The 21,176-nt window shown below is 40.6% G+C and overlaps 1 protein-coding gene across 3 annotated transcripts in view; it reads left to right on the forward strand.

Moving 5' to 3' along the window:
* The window catches only part of LOC125989378 (TOX high mobility group box family member 2), an 81,442-nt gene that overhangs the window by 15,902 nt on the left and 44,364 nt on the right, over positions 1–21,176 (forward strand). For 2 of the 3 annotated variants that reach the window (XM_049755697.2, XM_049755699.2), the window contains exon 2: positions 13,440–13,532. The exons of the other annotated variant lie outside the window; for it this stretch is intronic. In XM_049755697.2, coding sequence (XP_049611654.1) covers positions 13,440–13,532 — 93 coding nt within the window. The remainder of the gene's footprint in view (positions 1–13,439; positions 13,533–21,176) is intronic. 3 annotated transcript variants of the gene reach the window in all.

Raw genomic sequence — 21,176 nt, forward strand, 5'->3', positions numbered from 1 at the left:
ATATGGTAATGTAGCCTTGTATTGTTTTTAGGCTCTTTTGGAGGCTGCAGTCCATTACCGGATTTTGATCGACTGTTGTCTCATTTACTTGCTTGTTGGATGAGCTACTGCAATGCATTGCACTGGGTTCTCTGTTCCTGGTTTTTAAAGATGGTAAACTTTGTACATGTTTAAGGTGAACAGTGCACCAGCCAGACATTATAACTGAATCGCCTGTGCTGGTTGTTGATTAAGAATAAAAAGCCAATTATCATAATAGGATATGGGACATAATGACAGAATTAAATGAGTGTGACAGACACACAATAGGCCTGCTCTGTCATCCCCTTAGCCTAGCTCGCCTATTAGAATTAATCTGGTTTGATTAAAAATGCAAATGGCCCAGAGTAGCTAACAGAGTTTACATGTTTTTCTAACATATCACTGATTTAATTACATGAAAAACGAATTAGAGAGACGTGTGACTGAGATTTGCCTTTATTCATTTATTTATTTTTTGTCATCACCCTCCAGACATTGCTACGGAGAAATAAGTATTCTCTCATGACCACAAGCGAAGGTAATGAGATTAGTGCTTCTCTCTTCTCTTCACAAGCTGATTGCTTGGTTCATCCAACCAAAACGAACCGTTATATTGTTACCACACAAGGTGTTTTATCTAGGTCTTAGTGCTGCCTACTGTATTGTTTGGACTCAGAGCTTTGCAAAAAGACAATCTCTTGCATAATATAATAATAATACATAACATAGTAATAATGGCTCTGATTTCTGAAACGCAAAAAAGATGCCAGTTTTATTTTATGCAACAGACACCATTATGAAACAGTCTATGCGGGTCACGTGGGTGTTAGGTAACTTACCAACTGTATAAACATGCATTTGAAGTGTCTGTAGAGCTTTACTGGCTCTCTGTCAACTGATTTTATGTTGGCACTTTAGACAATGTAATTTCAATGCATGATGTTATACACAGTTTGTCATTGACTTTATTAACAAGTGCAGCCTTATTCATGTCAATTTGTCATAAATTTCACAAAACAAATGGAGAACCTTGCATTAAAAAAATAAATTTGCCACTGACTACTGTGGAAAGTTGATTTTTTTAGAGCAAGGTTTGCATTCAGTCTTTGTATGTCCATCCATCCATCCATCCGTCCGCCCGTCTGTCCATCCAACCATCCATCCATCCGTCCGTCCGTCCGTCCGTCCGTCCGTCCGTCCGTCCATCCATCCATCCATCCATCCATCCATCCATCCATCCAGAGGCCCGGTACAGCCTTGTCTTCTGTCCCTGTCGTTGAATTGGCAACACTTGTGACCACACGACAACTCTCGTCACTCAAGTTGTAATATTTTAACATTTTGTCAAAAGTGAGTTCATTCACATATTCACCCAAATGACCATTTTTCGCGTTGATTCCTACTCTGTTGAAATGTGCTAATCTGCGTTATCAAGTGAGCGGGCTGGAACCTTTTTCCCTCTAGTCAAGACACGCCCCCCAAATGACACCACATTGTTTAAAATGTCTAATGCAGGGGTGTCAAACTCTACCACTGCCATGATCAGCCGGGTTGCTGTCACTTTGATTGTTTCGTTCACTGCATGTTAGGTGGTTTTGGTTTGTATTTTTGTACTGCACGTATATAAAGTCTCCTACTTTGACACTTCTGTGTTGTGTCTGCTTTTGGATCCATATTTTGCTTCTCATATTATCATATTACTGGAGCGTAATTGGGTATGACTATATTTGGACAGCTGATATTTATACGTGATTTGGTTTGAAAATTATAGTCAATAGAATGCTTTATGTCTTTAGGGACAGCAGATAGAAATAAACTGTACAGCTATCATCTGAAAAGAGAATGCCTACCCTTGAGTTTTCTACACATGCTCTCTGACAAATAGGTAAACTGAACCAAAACTAAAGTCAAAAAAAGTCCCAATGATCATCGTCACACACACATCTGGGTGTGGTGAAATTTGTCCTCTGCATTTAACCCATCCCCATGTGATTTTAATCCATCCCCTGGGGGAGAGGGGAGCAGCAGCGGTGCCGCGCTCGGGAATCATTTGGTGATCTAACCCCCCCAATTCCAACCCTTAATGCTGAGTGCCAAGCAGGGAGGCAATGGGTCCCATTTTTATAGTCTTTGGTATGACCCGGCTGGGGTTTGAACCCACAACCTTCCAATCTCAGGGCGGACACTCTACTACTAGGCCACTGAGCTGGTGAAAACTACGCTATTATAAGCCAATAGACTCATTTTGCAGTGCTTCATTCTTATCAAACATCTTTGCTAAAACAGCAGTTTAGAGATAGAAAAAAATAGAATGAATTGACTTGGGTCTACTGACATGCTGCTGTGCCTGTTTCCATACTTTGTGCTGTGCTCTGAGGAAGGGATTCTGCCTACGCACGCACAGACGCGCACGCACACACACACACACACACACACACACACACACACACACACACACACACACACACACACACACACACACACACACACACACACACACACACATACACACACACACGCACACACACACACACACACACATACCCACACACACATTTCACGCACTCACACAATCCGGATCGCTCACAAAGTCACATTGCTTGCATTCTGTCTTACAATGGATTGTTTGAGTGAGTTCCACCAGTTCCTATCCTGTGTGTTTCAGTCAATTGGGACTCTGCAACATCGTCCTTGTTAGAAGTGTAGATTGGTAAATTTGCTGTCTTTTGGTTTATTTTGCCTTTGGCTCTGCTTGGTGGCCAAACTAGATGTTTGATAACCCATCTATGACTCTCTGTTTCTGTTATCTATGCTTGGGTGATGTTTCAACTTGGAAAGGGAAAGCTGCTGAAAATATGTGTACTTTAACAAGCTCATCTGTTTGAACTGATGTTTTGTTGCACATACATCTGCAGCATTTGCCACTGCCACCTGACCTTTTATCAGCACTTCCTCATGTAAGGTAGAGATGGCAATGTCAGGCTGCAAATGAATTCTAGCCAGGTTGAGATTGTTTATTTTACAAAGAAAGAAAGATATTACAAATTTTTGTGTCGACAAGACAGGATCAATTCTAACCCGGTGTTCGACCATCGGCTGAATGTGCTAAAATGGAAAGTATGCTATCGATCTATGTGCGTTAGCGCACTACAGTAACCTAAGCAATGAGTGGCAGAACAAAAGAGGCACTGTATGTCAGACTGGCGGCAAGCTGCAGTTTAAAGAGGACAGCAAACTTCAAGCAGTCTCGTGGCATGTCATTGTTTATCGTTTCAAATCTCAATGTATATTTGTCTTTTGGAGGAAGAATTTTATCCACTTCTAAACATCTGGAAAGGATTTTGTCCGCTTAAGACTACAAAAGCCAATGCGCTGTTTGGCCTGCAGTGAGACCTTATAATAAGGTCCCATATTTCAGACAGTGGAACACTTGTAATTCTATTAACTATAATCATCTCTTTGCAAAAATGCTTCTATAGGAGATCATGGATCGGTCACATGTGTTGCCCAAAGAAGTAGCCTGGGAGTATTTGCTCAGCAAATGCTCTGATTGGCTGCAAGTGATGTATTGACACACAGAGCCCTATTTTGGTAGACTGGCGTCTGTGCGCTTAGCGCAAAATGGGCATAACTTAATTTTTGTGCCAGCACAAGTCTGGTCTAGCTTGTTTGGGGTCGTGCGGCGCTCAACTGTGTGCGCCGACACATGAAGCAGCCTCGTTCCTGATGCACCTGCTAAATTGGTGACACAGATTGGTCTGCGTTTGGCGTAAAAGCATGCACTTTGTCATTTTCATGCAGTTCTAGACATAGACATTCTACACGTACAACTGCTCATATTTACACAACCAACCAATTTAACATCTTCATCTAACCAAGTTGATTTTAATTTACATAATTTCATGCAAAAGACATTGCAACTCAGTGCTGTGATTTAGGTGTAGTGGTGATTCTCTCCATGATGTGGTTGTTGTTGTTTTATGTAAATAAGAGGTACACCTGAAAATGACATCACAGTTGCCAGGTCTCAGGTCACAACCAATCACAGCTCAGCTTCAGAAAATTGGTAAGATGTGATTGGTTTGGTACCTGAGACCTGGCAACTGTGATGTCATTTTCAGTTGACAGCAAGTGGCAAAATGGCAGCCCCCTGAGATGGAGAAAAATAAGTGGAATTTGCCTGTATAATTCATATTCCATAAATTAAACATTAATCAGAACCCTGTGTTTTGACAAGCGGGGTTATTTAGTTATGGTAGGGGAGTGGGTGGGTTGTCACAAGCTGGGGTGGAAGGCAGTCCCAAGTGCCCACAGCGGCCAACTGTACATCATCCACTGATGCTGGCCGAAATTAGCCAGTACAAATTTCATTCATAATTACGATGAAATGAACTTGAGGTTCATACACTTAAACTGATCAATGGTCAATAATGGTTTTACCTTTTAAGTGAGAGCATGTTTGGAACCACTAAACAGATTATTTGTTACACAAAATGATTTTATAAATGGTGAATGCTTCAAAAGGCTTTCACTCTTGTCCTAAAATTGTGTCTGGCAGATTTTGGTCTATGTGATACACAAAAGGCCACAAAGACCGGCTAATTTTCTCTGGTGTGGCCATTTTACCTGCATCTCTATTTCTTGACTGGTCAAAGGTTAGTGCTCTATGGGCAAAGGTCTTTGATAATTGATTTTCACAGAAAAAAACACGACCCTACTGTTGTATTTAACTTTAGCTTAGCTACTACACTATATTTGCATTCAAACTTCATGAGCTGTTTGTTTTTAAAGTTCTATTTAGGTATAAATTTGATCAGTGTTCTTATTTTCCTATATTCATGTGGTAATGTTCAAAGTGCATCATATTATAGTGGCTTACAAAAAGTATTACACCTACATTTTAGGAATAAAACTGCACTGAACACATATCATGATGGTGGTACTTGGAGAGCTAAGAACCTTTTTAGGGGGTATATTGTGTCAAAGGTTAGCTAACTATTGTCAAAGACCCTAGTAATCTCACTCGTTAGTGAAGTTGGAAGATCTCAATATGGATCTAGAGCAGTTGCTTGAGTGAATCACTTCATATGCGTGCAGCTTCTATTTTAAACCGCTTGATAAAAAGCAATCACGATGCATCTTCTATGACATTAAATGCGAGGAAAGTCACTCAGATAGAGGTCATGCGGCACAGCTGCAGATTAGAGGTGAAGTTATTCATTTATATTTTGATAGGATGCCCACACTCCTAACTGGATTGTGTTGGGTTTTCGTAAGCATATGCACATCCCGTTAGAATATTTGAAATGGAACATACAGTTGCCCTCCAGAGGCAAAACACTGTTACAACATTATGCTCTTCCCAATTGTGCATGTTTGAGGCAGTGAAAAAAAGCAAGTGTTAAGATGGGGCACAAGCGGAGGTGAAATGCAGTTCAGGGTGAGAAGACATTAAAGTAGTATATTGTGATGACCATATTTTGTATCTGTCCTTTTTCTAAAGTGTACGTCTGAAGTGTATGGAACCTCTTTTAGCTGACCCGGACTAGTCGCAAGCCAATCCTCTGGATCTTGCATATATCATAATACAAAGTTGTATGGATTACCATACTGTGAGTGAAGCAGCTAAACGTTTTTTGTCTTAAAAACAGAGATTATGAAGAGGTTTAGAAAAGCTGTGACCACATCTGAGAGTGTCAGTTAGACCTATTTGGTAACTGCACTATTTGACTGTACCTCCGCAATGACAGCAGGAAACGAGGTGGTGACAAGGGAAACCATGATGTGCCACATGGAGGGGCAAAATCAGGCCACTCGGTACGAGTGGGGGAGTGTAAAGGCGACCACAACGGAATGTTTTGCTGTAGGGACTTTTTTCTCCATTTTTCTTCTTAACTGTGTTATGGCATATCAGCCATTTTTAAATTTTGTCTCAATTTTTGTCCAGTTTCACTCACACTCGTTAGTTTTTAGTGAATTGAATCAACCTCTTCTTGTTTTTATTTCATCAAGGTTTGGTAGACTATAACATTTTAGTCTTGTTTTAGTCAGGAAAATCATTCACATTTTATTTTGTTTGTCAGAAAATAATATTTCTCTTTGATTGAAAATTATTTCACATAACAACATCTTTTTGATGGAAAAAAAAACATTTTAATGAATGCATACAGACATGGAACATGTTCTGATAAAATTTTGTGTGACACAATTACAACAATAGAGCTACCAGAGGCTAATATCGCTACATGCTGCAAGCTAGTACGCCATAAATTTGAGGTCTGTTTAATGCTATTGTTGGTTTAATGTTACTGTAATTTTTTATTTTGGAAAATACCGGATCGACCTCGAATGCATGTGCCCAACTTTCACTTTGGTTTGTGTAATTTCTTCAGCTTCATGAAAATTCACAAATAGCATATGGAAAAAATTGACACCTTCCTGAGCTCTGCATATGGTCTGCATACAGTCTGCACCTCACCTAGGGTGAATCGACACGCAGATTCTATTGCTTTCTTTCCCTTGTGGCCTCTGATTGGCGGCTGCAGGGCATAAGCAGTGGACCCAATTCGCAGTCAGTGTGAAATATGTGTAAACCTTAGAAACATTCATATACTTAAACAAATGTCATCTTAATGGGCATTGACATGGGTTGTTGACATGGATGCAGTTCACTTACTAAAAAGGTTGGGTCAGCCATGCATGCCATTTACTTTCTGATAGTAGAACAGGCACAATGGGATGTCTGGTATTGATCACTGATATTGTGAGCCTTCGCAAGTACCTTGAAATAAGAGAAATAAGCCTCATACTGATACCTGTTATCGTTATGTGCTGGTCACTACACTCCAGCCTATCAAGCACCTTTGAGCAAAACCAGAACAGCGATCATGAACCAGCAGATCCTGTCTGAGGTTCAGCATCACTGGTCTGACCTCTTAAATGCCCTTTTAGATTACTGAACAGAATTTTCTTCAGACTGTGACTTGTAGATGTTGCAAAAGGCACAAAATACTTTAGTCCATATTGTATGTTTCTGAAAGATGTCCTTTTGTTAGTGATCAGTTCTGTTTATCTGGAATATCACGTTTTGGTGGACAAACTGGAAAACTCATCAGGCTCTCGAGGAATCGATTACGACATGCCCTTAGGCCTGCCCCTCGTTTACATATCTGCCCACTCATCGAGGACACTCATTAAAGGCTAATTACCTATAATTAGTGTATCATGTTGTTTTAATAAAGCTTTAGAAGGCCGAATTAAGGATTGCCCTGTCAAACTGATGCACTAAGATTAGTAGTGGAGGGAGACTCAATAAATCGGGACAGATTATCAAAATATTAGCACCTTCTGCTAGCGCTGCAGGCTGCTGTTTTGTTTGGATTCCAGCCTTTTTTTGTCTTCTGTACTAGCAAGCCTGAGACCTGGCTCTGGAGGGCAAGTACATGTTACTGTATCAGAGCTGCGCTAATAGGCGCAATAGTGACGAAGCTGTGTGTGCGTGCCTAAGTGTGTGTGTGTGTGTGTGTGTGTGCCTGCGTGCGTGCGTGTTTGTGTGTGTTCGCTCCCTGGCGGCATGGTGAGTGTTTAATCTGGCCCGGTGGTGTGCCGTTGGCCCGGCTAATCACAGTGTGTCTGCAGGAGTGCGCCGAGCCAGGGGAGCACGCCGTCGCTAACAGCGCCTGACAGACTCATTAAAGAGGCCTGGCACTGAGCTTGAAACATGCGCGCGCATACACACACACACACACACACACACACACACACACACACACACACACACACACACACACACACACACACACACACACGCGCGCGCACACACACGCACTTTCACACACACACTGGAAAAGGTTCTGTTATTTGGAGAAATCCCCACGCTTGTTTTTGACACGTTTGCACACATACACACACATACAAGCTCCGCACACAACCATTGCTGTACAATGCGTGCGGTCTCTTGCTCAGTCAAGAACGCACACACGTGTGCACACGCACACACACATGCACACGCACACACATACACGTTTAGTGTTCCGCGTGTGAGAACAAGGCAGGCGGTGACCCCACACAGTCGCAGCCCAAACACAGACAAGAGCCAGGAGCATCTGGGAAAAGCTGGGTGGAGGATGGAGGAGGTGTGGAGGGTGGGAAAAAATGATGAGTGTAAGGGAGAGAGGAATTCCTCACACCATGTTCCCTTTGAAAGATCTGTTTGGACAAGCAAGATGCTTCTTAATAGTCCCGTTATCACCTGTCCAAACTGTGACATATACTAATGCAGGCGCATAACTTAAAAATATTACCTTTTTATAGGTTTAGCCGACATGACATTTTGTAAAATTTGAAAGATTGCTTGAGATTTTCTCGCACCAAGGTTAATTGCCACTCATCGGCTCCAGAGAGTCAAGTGTTGGGCTGAATAGTTGGTGAATGCAAAGCAGGTCATTTGGTAGTCAAGCGTGGCCTTGCCAGATGTTTTGTGCCACTGCTCTGGCACAAATAAATGTGTACGAAACAGTACAGAGCAGCAGGGAATGTAAACAAACAAAGCAGAAATTGTTTACTTAATGCAATGGTCATGTTTAACTGAGATTTATTGGAACAATATTTTGTTTGGTGCCTTGGATGATTTGGACAAAACACATGGTATTAAGACATCTGCAAGTTGTTTTTATACTGTAAAGTATATACAGAATTGTCTCCTCCAACTGTGATAGTATAAATTAAATCTGCCAAAATGTAATACACAGATAACAGTGTACCGTTTCACCTCAAGTCACACTAAAGCATATGGCCACTCGTGGCATGAGGAGCTGAAATAGCCGTGTACATGTTCACTCAGTGTTCCTTGTTGCCAGACAGATGGTCTTATATGCACACCCGTCAGAGAAGCTTTTAATCAAAGTATTTAGTTCACAAATACAAACTGAAATTCCTATCAAGTCAATGGCAATGATACAAAAACAGGAAGAAAAAAGCTACAAATTAAAAAATGAGCAGTAAACAGATGGGACACATCTCTTAGTCATTCAGGACTACTGGTGAGCTCCAACTATTGTGACACTGAAACTCTTACTAACGCTGGAGAAAAGTAGATTGTAAATTCTTCTCTGCTTACTTCATGCAAACTTCCGGTGGATGGTCAGAAAAAGTGTGGCAAAACGCACACTGAGCTAATCTACAGAGGTGCACTGACAGTTGTTGTGATATGCTCAGTTGGCTCCTCCCACTTATTGTGCTAACCTTGTTTATTTCAACAAATGACATAACTAGAGCAAGACAATGCAAAACTCTCACTTTTTTTTTTTTTGGTCAGGCAGTGTGGAGGATCTGTATGTATTTTTATGCCAGAATGTTTTTCATTTGTTCAACAGGACAGTTTGATATCCTCCTTCTGTGGTTACTTAGATTGTGATAGATATTTATTGGAAAATGCAGTCAAACCAAACAAGGTTTGACAGGGGATACGATTGAAAGAAGTGAAGAAAAACATCAGAGAATAATAGTAGAATTAAACATTAGGTGGCTACTATAACGTTATTTAGGAGTTGGGATCTAGCTGTACTATCCAGACTGGGACTGTTATGAAAGGAATAAACAAGAAGGAAATAGGACAGTGTAGGACAACGCAAGCAAAGCGACTGGTGTGTGCTGCCTTTTTCTATCACTCTTTTTCTCTCTCTGACTACAATACAATAGCTCCTTTTGCTCTTTGCTCTCAAGCATTCGACCCCCCCCCACCCCCCCCCACCCCCCCCCCCCCCCCTGCCTCCCCTGCCCCCTCGCCCACTTCTCTCTAGTATGACATTGAGGGAATGTGATGTGATATATTGTAGTGAATAATGTATTCGGCCAGGATTGTACAGAGCGCATAGAGCAGATGGCAGCAGGTTGCTCTCGATGTGTGTGTGTATGTGTTTGTGTATGTTGTGTATTTAATGACAGTGTGTGTGTGTGTGTGTGTGACATGCATATGAGTTTGTGTGAGCGTGTGCGTCTGCGTGTGCGTGTGTGTGTGTGTGTGTGTGTGTGTGTGTGTGTGTGTGTGTGTGTGTGTGTGTGTGTGTGTGTGTGTGTGCGTGTGTGTGCGTGTTCAGTGACCCAGAATGGGGGAGGGGAAGGATGAGAAGAAGTGAGGTGGGATTGGAGGAGGCTCTGTGTGTTGGAGTGCATGTGTTTGTGTGTGCATGTGTCCTTTGTCAGATAAAAAATGCAAATGGTGGATTATTTTAATGCATTTTTTGTAGAACCTTAATCCCTAAAGCAGTTGAAATGAAAATAGTATGTTTTTTTTCCTTTCAAACTCTCCTACACTAAAACCTATTTATTGTTTTAGTTTTTTATTCCCTGGTTGTAATTTACAAGATGTCTAGGAACAAAATCCCAGCAATGTAATTCCATTTTGGTCTAGTTACAGCCAAACTGACAAATAGAAAATAACCAAATCTTGTCAGCCCTAACTGCAATGCTCTTTGCTTCTCTGAGTGGATTTTGTGCACAGAAAGCAAACACTAGATAGTGAGGTAGTCTCGCTTAAGGTCCAAGGAAAGCTATGATGTAAATATATACATAACATGGAAGTAAATTAAATAAAGTACACACAGTTCAACAGTTCTCAAAGATAAATGCGATCTAAAGACAATCGGTTGTTAATACATTGTGCTAACTTTAGCCTGGTTAAAACTGTTTTCTTTTCATATATGCCACAATGTAGGGATAGGAGAATCTCATTGAATTTTTTTTAAGTCTTGTATTGAGGGAAAAAAAAATGCACTACTGCAATGTGTATGTGGTTATCAGCTTGACATCATGTCTTTCTGGGCCACGAAGAAGTAGCAGTCCCATTTTCTGTTTCATACAGTATTTTCAGTCTTTTTTTTCCTTTTAAACTTTAGACTGCATGAGTATTTAGTGCTTTGACAAGTAATCAGCAAGGCTAACAGCTCTGAATGAAACATAATTAATGCGCACAAGCACAAGTTGTTGCCTATGGATGAAAGTAACAGATGGTAGCATCTATTAACATTCACAGAGATGATGTTTATGTACTGAAGGTCATCAAGCAGTTCTTTACACTTGGCAGTGATCATTAGAAAGCCACATCTGATAGTGCTGGGAATGATGGAGTCACAAATGATTGCATTTTTGTGATATTTTCCCAATGCTGTCAACATTGTCACAATACAGCAGTAAACATGAACAGTATACAACATGATGAAGAAGAAGGGAAAAACTTGTAGAAACAGACTATTTTTCACACAAAGCATACATAAGAAATAAAATACGACACGTTTATACTTCCAGCCAACACCTTTTGTGCATTACATCATTCAACACTTTATCAAAACAAAATAACAACGATCTGCTCCATGATGTCATATAAACGTTATTAATCGGTCAATTATATATGGGTCATGTTGACAGCACATGGAAGATAAAAATACTGAAATTAACGTAAAAGAAAAGTTTTTAGCTAAATATTTTTCTCAACTAGTGTTCCTTATTGAATAAAGCACCAATGTGGTTCTGCGTGTTTCCTTGAAGTCTCTTGCTTGACTGTGAGCAGATGGTCCTTCTGGAAAGGAGGTGGGGTGGTGGGGATGTACACGCTTGTCTCCTTGGCATTAGGGACAGTGAGCATAATTGAGTAAATGTATTTAAGTATTTCAGCGAGCCAATTCAGCCTCTCTGGGATGGTATATTGTACTTAGGAAGAATATTGCCCGAGGCTATTCATTAGTGGTAAATAATTGAGATGCTCGGATAGTGCTAAGGTGAAATGCCTCTTATTATTTCATGTCGTTTGTGTTCTTCTGGCTCTTCAGTTTAAGGATATTAAAAATGCATAAGTCTTCCCACAAATGACTCACTCCAAAGACTGTCTCACTGAGCTCTAATAACTAACAATTCCTCTTTGTGGTTTTCAACCCATAGTGACTTCATCAATTCTCTGTCTACTTTTGATCATGTTCTTTTTAACGATGTTATTTTAGTGCCAAGACTCGTGGGGTAAGTCTCTAGTTTGTAGATGGTTGAATCCTGTCTGCACGCTCTTTTGTGTGGGAGTGTTTACCTGGCAAACAACATGCCATTGTGTATGAATAGCAAAGCTTTATGTTATTCATAGATTGTCGTTGGATATCTCACTGGCAAAGAAATGTCGTACATCTGCCTTACGCCAGCACTGAGTGCTACCCATTTATAATGGTCAGCTTTGAATGCTGTTGCTTTTTTGGTCATGCAATTTAAATTCCAGTGATCTAGGACAGCTAGTTTTTCGATTGTACTCGGTAGTTGCAATTTTGGTTAGATAAAAGCAAGTTTTTGTCAACACTGAGGCTTGTTTTAGGTCAGTAATGTCTGCGTGTAGCTGGGCTTTGCTAATTGAAAGCTAGTTTTGATAAACAATAGTTTACGGTGGTCAGGTTTAGCAAGTTTTGAAGGATTGCTTGTGGAATTGTAAACATTAGGCTTGCTTGAAGCTATTCGCAGACTGCCTTTTGTCTCCTTGTAATCAGCCATTTGGCTTGGTTAGAGATCCTTGGGGTTACCATTTGGGCTAGCTTTTGGCTCATCGGCTGCTGGTCATGTAAGGATTTGTCAACAGTGCTATTTACAGCTCAAAGATGAAATACATTCAGATCTGATACAGATGGTAATCATCACAACTTGTATTTGTTAAATGATTTCGTTGTGAATTTTGCTGAAGGAATGTCCTAGAACCATGTACACAATAGCCTAATTTGACAGTGTTGTTTTGCCATATTCTGTTTAGTTTTTGCAGCCTAACAATCACAAAGGGCAGGTGCACACCTGCTTCCCTGAGAATTGCAGATCAATCCGATTGCACAAGACGTTGGCTGATGTTCCAGTTGTTCAAATGTAGTTGTTGCTGCAAGCATCATGCAGAGGTCACTCAATGCTCCACCATACACCTTTAGTCTCCACGGTCTTGGCTTAGTGCCGCAGCCTTGTCAGGCTTTGTGTGTCTGCTTGTCAGTATGAGAAGTAGCGCAGGGAAACGAGTGGATGGTGGGTATGGGGTGGAGGGGCGTGCATTTTGGGTGGATGGTATGTCAGCTCATTAACCTCCATTCTCCCACCCAGCCCCCAAGGTGGAAGCACTGTGTTGTCTCATGCCATTACTCCTCCCCTGCACGTGTGCGTTGGGAATGAGGGTTGGAAAGGATGTGGAGGATTTGGGAGGTTTGTGAACCTGTGTGCGTGCGTGCGTGTGTATGTGTGTTGTGGTTGTTTGGCTTGACATGTTCCTTTACAAATGCACTGCTTGTACCTTGCAAACTAAAGCCCCGCCATGTCGTTTCCTTCCCCACTTTTGTCTTCTCTGTCTCCTCTCTTTCCTCTCCCTGCTGTCTCTGTCTGTCTGTCTCGCTCTGTCTCTCTATCTCAAACCACAGGCCCGGTACAGTGTGGGTGAGCGAGGGGTCAGGCTCCACTCTGCCCCCCATCCAGGCATCAATCCAGCTAGGAAAAGATTGCCCACTGCTGTGGTGAGATACATTAGCTAAGACCCACTTCATAAAAACCTCTCCTGTTTGTGCTGCCCAGTTGTTTGGAGAACTTTGACCTCGCAGCACTGACTTACAGACCCTATTATGCTGATGTCAAGTTTTAATGAAAACAGCTGACATACAACTATCGTTGCGCATGCAATCATTCTACAATAGATTACCAATATTTCCATGTTTCAAAAACAAGAATCTGATTTATTTTCTTGATAAACTTAATAGCCATATGGGAAGGGGTTTTAACAGAGGAAAAAAATGCTGGATGGATCTTTAAAATTAAAATAATTAGGAATTATAGTTGTGTATTTAACTAATGTGTTCATTAATTGATCTTGACTTGTCTTGACAACAATTGGGGCAAAATTAATTGCATTACCTCATTGAAACCAGTAGATACAGTAGTCTTGAATTAATCCCTCAATTGATACACCTCTAAATCAAATAACTATCAATTGGATACAAACAAGCTTTTGCTAATGTTTCGTTTCGTTTCGTTTCGTAACTTTAGTTACTGTAAAGTACGCAGTCCACTTTCCTTCTCCATTGGCATTACGTCTCTTCAATGAGTAATTTTAGTAGTGTTTTATTGTATTGTGCTTAACTTATCTCAATCTGCATTTTCAACAGTTCAAACCGTTCAAAAGTTTGGGGTCACCCAGACAATGTAGTGTTTTCGATGAAAATTACCATGTTTGCACAAGGGTTTTCAAAAGTTTTCAAGAGCTTTCTAATCATCCATTAGCCTTGTAACACAATTAGCAAACACAATGGACCATTAGAACACTGGAGGGATGGTTGCTGGGATACACTTATGTAGATATTGCATTAAAAAACAGACGTTTGCTACTAGAATAGTCATTTACCACATTCACAATGTATAGAGTGTATTCCTGATTAATTTAACGTTATCCTCATTGAAAAATAACAATTTTATTTTAAAAATAAGGACATTTTGTAAGTGACCCCAAACTTTTGAATGGTAGTTTACAAGTAGTGTTCATAGTCTCCTCAATCTTAAATTGTTGTGTTGGGAAGAAGGAACACCAGAATATTATGTTCAAAGTTCAAGTGTGTGTGATTTCAAAACCACATTACTATTTAATTGATTATTCATAATGTGACGTGGAATTAATGTGCAGAGAAGAAACGAACAACATCATGCATTCAGTGTGATTTATAAACATTTTGCATTATTTCTGTTCAAATGCACTAACAGTATTTGATACCATCTGTTATCGTTGATAAATAGAGCAAAGTTACTTGTTTTATAAAGTGTAAAACTGAGACACTTATGAAAGTAGCTGTGTTCCCTGTGTTTGTAATCATCGTCGTCGTCACTACCACAACTGTCAAACTCTTTCTTGCTTCTTTACTATTCTGTGCACAGGCAGCAAGCAGTAGATTGCAATGTGATAACCAATTATATTATGGAGGAAACCAGACTTTTTTCCTCCTCTTGCTGCAGTTAGTTATCTGATGCTGTGGTTCACTGAGGCAAAGGGCTTGGGGTAATGTGACATTCACTCTGCCCTTTATCTCCTCCTCAGCGCTGTTTACCTCAGTTAGTTTCTTGCATCCTCTCATGAGAAACCTCAACAACATACTGCAGTGTATGCACACACACAAACACACACTCTCACCTCAGAATGTGTAACTGCCAGGCAGACCGGTGGGATAACTACTTTACTTCCTAGTGGCGCCCATGTAGTTAAATATAGCACTATTGTGCACCTGCTGGGCCCAGCTCATTGCATGTGATGCTGCTGTGCTGGAAGCTGTTCAAGTGTTTCGGCTAGTTAGCATGCAGTTATTGATTATCCTCTGCAGCTTTGTGCAGTCTTGTTATTTTTCTTTTATATCTTTGAAGCACACATTATTTCTCATGGTCAGATGGACAGTGGTAGCATGGTTGCAATGTGCTTACTGTGCAGAGAGTTCAATAGACAAGGTAGCATTTGTCCACAGCTTCAAAGCACACGGAAAAGGAAAAAAAGGCTGTCCAAGCCTAGTAAATTGTTCCAGTCACACAGGGACTAAAACCATGGCTGACAAATGCGATAAGATAATAAATGCTTTGTTTGTGAATGGATAATCTGACTGACGCCAATCCTAAATGCAAACCTGATCTTTTGAAATCAACATTTGACTGAATAAATTCAGAGAGACGACATACTGCATTATACCCAGGATATCCAGGTTGTGATAAATTGCATTTTTTTAAAAAAAAAAATTTTATCAGCAGTATAAATTAATACCATTAAGTGTTTGTGTGCGCTGCCATTTTCGGCATTATCATTCTGGTCAAGTCAGTCAAATTTGGAAATCCATATCGGGTGGGTTCCAGTGCACCTCCAAATTGGAGTTGAAAACTTTCAAACTTCCTGGGTTTTTGGAATGAAGTAAAAATAGACCAGAACTGGAAACGCATCTTTTAAACAGCACATATTTATAAATGTGGCTCTGTGTCAAAATGAAATTGAAATGTCAAATGGAAGCATTTGCAGTGTGACTCCATATATGTGTGTGTGTGTGTGTGTGTGTGTGTGTGTGTGTGTGTGTGTGTGTGTGTGTGTGTGTGTGTGTGTGTGTGCGTGCGTGCGTGCGTGCGTGCGTGCGTGCGTGCGTGCGTGCGTGCGTGCGTGCGTGCGTGCGTGTGTGTGTGTGTGTGTTGCATTAAGATGTCATGGCTTCAATTCAGTTTTGGTTATTGCCTATGTTCAAGTGCTATAAAAAAAGTCTTCTCGCCAAAGGACGATTGAAATGCTAACAAAATGGGAGGTAAAACATGTCTGCTCTGCTCGGGGATGACTAATTCTCTTTAAGGACTGCACGCAACTCTGATATTACAACATGAGCTGTGGTTAGTAATCTTTGGGTACTATGACAATCATAGGGATGCTATTTTATAGTAGCCAGTGTACGTTTGTATTGTTTTGAACCTGAGGGTAAAATAAATTTTGTTGCATGCTCATCATTCTGATAAGCAGTCCAATTCTCACTGAGTAGGAAAACATGAATTTTTGTTACGATTATTCATGCGGTGCAGTAATGACTTGAGTCTTTGGTTTTGCATTAAGTCCCTGCTTTTCAAATAAAAGTTATGTACTATTACATACATATCTTTTTCAGTGGGGGTGGGGTAAATAAATAAAAAAATATGTAAAAATAAAAAATATCATCTTGAAGCCTTGAATTGTAGTTTGAGGTCCTATCGGTGATGAGATTTCAATTCTGATGAGCGCTCATTCGTTTACCGAACCTGAGTTCAGAGTAGAAACAAGCATTCTCCTCAATCTTGCCTTACTTCTGTCGCTATCTCTGCAATTAAAAGTTTGATGTCTTTGTGGCTGCTCCACTGCAACAGATGAACAAATGAATGAGAGCTGCAAGCTTCTTTATTTTTAAATCGGCGGTGTCGGAAGTGGTTGAAACCGATAATGTATTCTTTCTTTGTGGGTTCTAAATGTTTTTCCCCTAGCCTCTGAATGAGGATGTGCTGTTTTGTGAGTGTCATTTCACTTGAAGAGGCTTTAGGGACATTCGAAATAGGGAGTGAGTATGTTTTGTTGTTGTTGTAGTTATTACATAGATCAATTGAGACCCTTAATAGTTTCCATCATGATACAAAGTCGGCAAATCATCTTAATCTTGGCCCTCATCTAATAAAGTTAGGAATGCTGTTGTTTAACTCAGTGGGTCCCCCGGTACCGGTCTGTGGCTCATTTGGTACCGGGCCGCACAAGAAAGAATAAATAAGGCATGATTTTACAAATCGGTGACTTGTACATAACATAACTTTACTTATGTTATATTGACGTGATGTTATGAGGATGCTGCAAGTAAAGTTGCATAGGAATACACAGTGGATTCACGTTTATTATTACATTATACTGTGGTGTTCGCATACGGAATTCCTCCGTGGAACTAAGTGTTGAAGAGTGTTTTGGGGTGGCAGTGTTTATGTGGTGACACACTTCCGTTGTTGTTCTGCCATATGATTGGCTGGAAAGATTGTTTAAGATTGTGGTTTGGTCTGTTTTGCGGAAATGGGATAGTTCAAGCACGGATGTTTTTTTGCAAAGAAAACTTCAATAAACAATGTGCAGTCTGTGATTTTTTAATTTATTGACGCTATTTTTGATTAATGCATTTAATTTGGATTTTCTAGAAATGTTTTAAGAAATATTCTTTACAAATATTGTGACATCATCAAACACCAGTCCATGAAAATATTGGCTGACAATAATCCAATGGTGCTAAAAAGGTTGAGGACCACTGGTTTAACTGATCTGTATACCTAAACACAGTGTGACCTTTTGCATATGAAATTAAAACTGGTCGCACGGAGTAAATTTACAGACATAGGCCTTTCCTGTATGCGAATCAGGTCCAGCTGTAGTCAAATGTGGGTGTGTTTTGGGTGCATGTTGCATGCTTTCACACCCAGGAAGAAGCCCTGTTTCCCTTATCGAAACACAACAGAGCAAATGACGCCATGAGTCTTCATTGTGTGCTCGTGGTGCGGTGGCAGCATTGTTACTGTAGTTTTTTGTGCATCCTCCAATCTTATATATCGTGTGTGTGCGTGTGTGTGTGTGTGTGTGCGTGTGTGCGCGTGTGTGTGTCGTGTGTGTGTGCGTGCGTGCGTTCGTGCGTGTGTGTGTTGGGAAACATCAAAATTCAGGGGCCCATTGTCTCAGATTGAGGTTTGTTCGGTCTCTCCTGCAGCTTAATTGAACACAGAAGGAGGGAGCGAGTGAGAGATGTAGAAAGAGAAATCAAGAGAAGAGTGTGAAGATGAGGAAGGAGGGTGCTCAAACAGGCATGCATATTGCATGAGGAGCCCCCCACCCCAACCCCCCGACCACAGCCACCCCTTCGACACACCAGCACCACCACCACCACCATACCCCTTTCTTCACAGAATAGCTGTGTACTGTTCTGGGCTTATTAATTCCGCTCGGTGAGAGAATTATTTTTAGAGACTTGGTGTGCTGGAAAAGGCTTTTAAAGTCACAAGTATTACACATTCTGTTTGAGATTGCCTTATATACATTGAAAAGTTCTAAAAGTTTGTTGAGTGGTAAGACACTGCAGTTTTTCTACACTTTTATTGTCACAGTAAAGATCCACTTTGATGTAGAATGGGTTAAAAGGACAACTGTCAGACAACAGTCACATTATAATGAAATTAGGGGCAGTGTAAACCATTCCAAAACTATGATACTAGTTATGTGTTTGTTGTGCTGCTGTTCACTTTGCAGTAAAATGCATGAATGCACACTATCATGGCAAAGTGAGTTCCAAATAAAGGTATACAAACTGTGCATCTTAACTTTGTCTCAACCCAGTAGAATTTTCTATGAAATATAAATTTCCTTTGTTCATCTTTTGCATTCTATTAAAATTAATGGACCAAAATTAATAGAAGCTTTTTCATTTTAGAAACAATATTTCTTGACTAAAAACGTCACTTTTTCAAAATACAACTCTAACACTACTTATACAATTAACAGAAAATACCAAGAAATTATTTCCATGAAAGCACATTTTCATTGTAATTCATGTAATGCTGTATTGCAGGCTGAATAATCTGTGTTCAAAAAATAATAATACAAGGTAAAACTTTAATGGGACAGCTGGTTAGCGCATTTTTAACTACAGTGCTTTGTTGAATAATTTAACCTGGGGTTTACGTCATATCTTTTGGTACTTTTGGTACACATGGCGTTAAAAGTTGAATTAGTTTGCAATTTGATAATAGTCATGTGACAGTGGACTTCAGAGATGTCGATGAAAATAATAATAAATTAGATGCATCACACACATCTACGCAGCACCTCTCTCTCTCTCTCTCTCTCTCTCTCTCTCTCTCTCTCTCTCTCTCTCTCTCTCTCTCTCTCTCTCTCTCTCTCTCTCCAAAAACAGATGTTGCCTCCAAGGTTTTATGTGGAGTTTATGGATTGTCCATCAATCCAAGCCAAGCTTGTACATCTGTCATTCAGCCGCCCTCCGTCTCACCGGTGACTCGATGAAATGCCCCCGGCAGTGTGTCGCATTCTTAGCGCAGTGTAACTATTCCACGTTTTCCTTAGATATGCTGGTTAGCATTCCTCAATCTTGTGGCTTCATTATCTTTGAGACACTCATCGTTGTCGAAAATTTCAAGGCGTAATTGTAGGCCTTACTAGCTGCACTACTTTCTTTCCTATCTACTTCCTCACTCTCAACCACTCCACCCACTTTTCCTCTAACTCTGAATGCCTGTTATTTATTGTCCGTCTCAATTTAGGGTCTCCTTTTAGGCCATCTACTCTGGTCTTCCCTATTATCCTTTTATGTATGCATTTTTTTTAGTTCCTAATTTATCTTTATTCCTCATCTTATCATTACACTCGCAAATCCTTTTTATTCATCTCTCGCTGCACCACGTGTCATGCAGGGAAACATCGCAAACAGCGGTCCCTGCTGAACAATTACCATGCAAAGCAATCCAAATAGAGATGTTTGCCGAAAACAACATGTGTGTAATTACTGCTTAATGAGGCCCTTGTCTCAGGCAGAATGCCCAATTAGACTGCCGGGGAGCGAACGATGCCAAGGCCCTCTGAAGAAAGAGAGGAGAGAGAAGTAGAGGCAGGCTACGACTGCAACGCGAGGTTGCAAATGATCAGAACATGAGAGGAAGAAAGGGGGGAGGGAATGGAAAAGCAGTGAATGAGAAGATGATTTCTGCTGTAAATGTGGAGTAATGGCAGAGCTGATAGCATTGAGTCCAAGATAAATTGGCATTTTAAGTGAGGCAGTGCATAGGAGAGCTGAAAGGGTGGGGGTGCTTTATATTGCAATGTATGAGCAGCCATGTTGAAGCACAAAATGGCTGACCTTTCTTGGTAGTATTTCATCATTTTGATTGGTGTTTTTACCCCTTACATTTAATATTATTGTTTGTAGCAGGTCACTGATGGTACATTTTGGTGTAGGCAGCATGTGGTCAGTTCCCACTCAATAATGATGTGGATGTTATAAATAAATTATTTTGTCTCATGTACCCTGTGACTGACTGGTGACCAGTCCAGAGTGTAGTCAGCTATTCGCCGTAGTCAGCTGGTATAGGCTCTAGCCTCCTGAGCAGAATAAGCAGTATAGAAAAGCAGTATAGAAAAGCAGTATAGAAAAGCAGTATAGAGGATGGATGGATGGATGGATGGATGGATGGATGGATGGATGGATGGATGGATGGATGGATGGATGGATGGATGGATGGATGGATGGATGGATGGATGGATGGATGGATGGATGGATGGATGGATGGATGGATGGATGGATGGATGGATGGATGGACAGGCAGGTGGACTGGATGGGTGTATGGCCAGACGGATGGGCGGATAGAAATATGGATGGATGCTTGAGGGTTAGAGGGTTCTATTTTGGTTGTGCCTATGTGGGTTCGGCGTAATAACAGCTGCATTTTCATTTTTTGTGCCATTGCAATTATAGTTTACTATGTTTGGAATATCCAGCGGACCCAGAAGGTTTTCATTTTAATGCCCCCGGTGCAACTGATAATTTGGTACAGAAAGCAGACAAAATCAAGACCAAGTGAATCCAGGTCTAAGTTGTGGC

Source organism: Syngnathus scovelli, chromosome 2, assembly GCF_024217435.2.
Source record: "Syngnathus scovelli strain Florida chromosome 2, RoL_Ssco_1.2, whole genome shotgun sequence".
NCBI classification, from domain to species: Eukaryota; Metazoa; Chordata; class Actinopteri; order Syngnathiformes; family Syngnathidae; genus Syngnathus; species Syngnathus scovelli.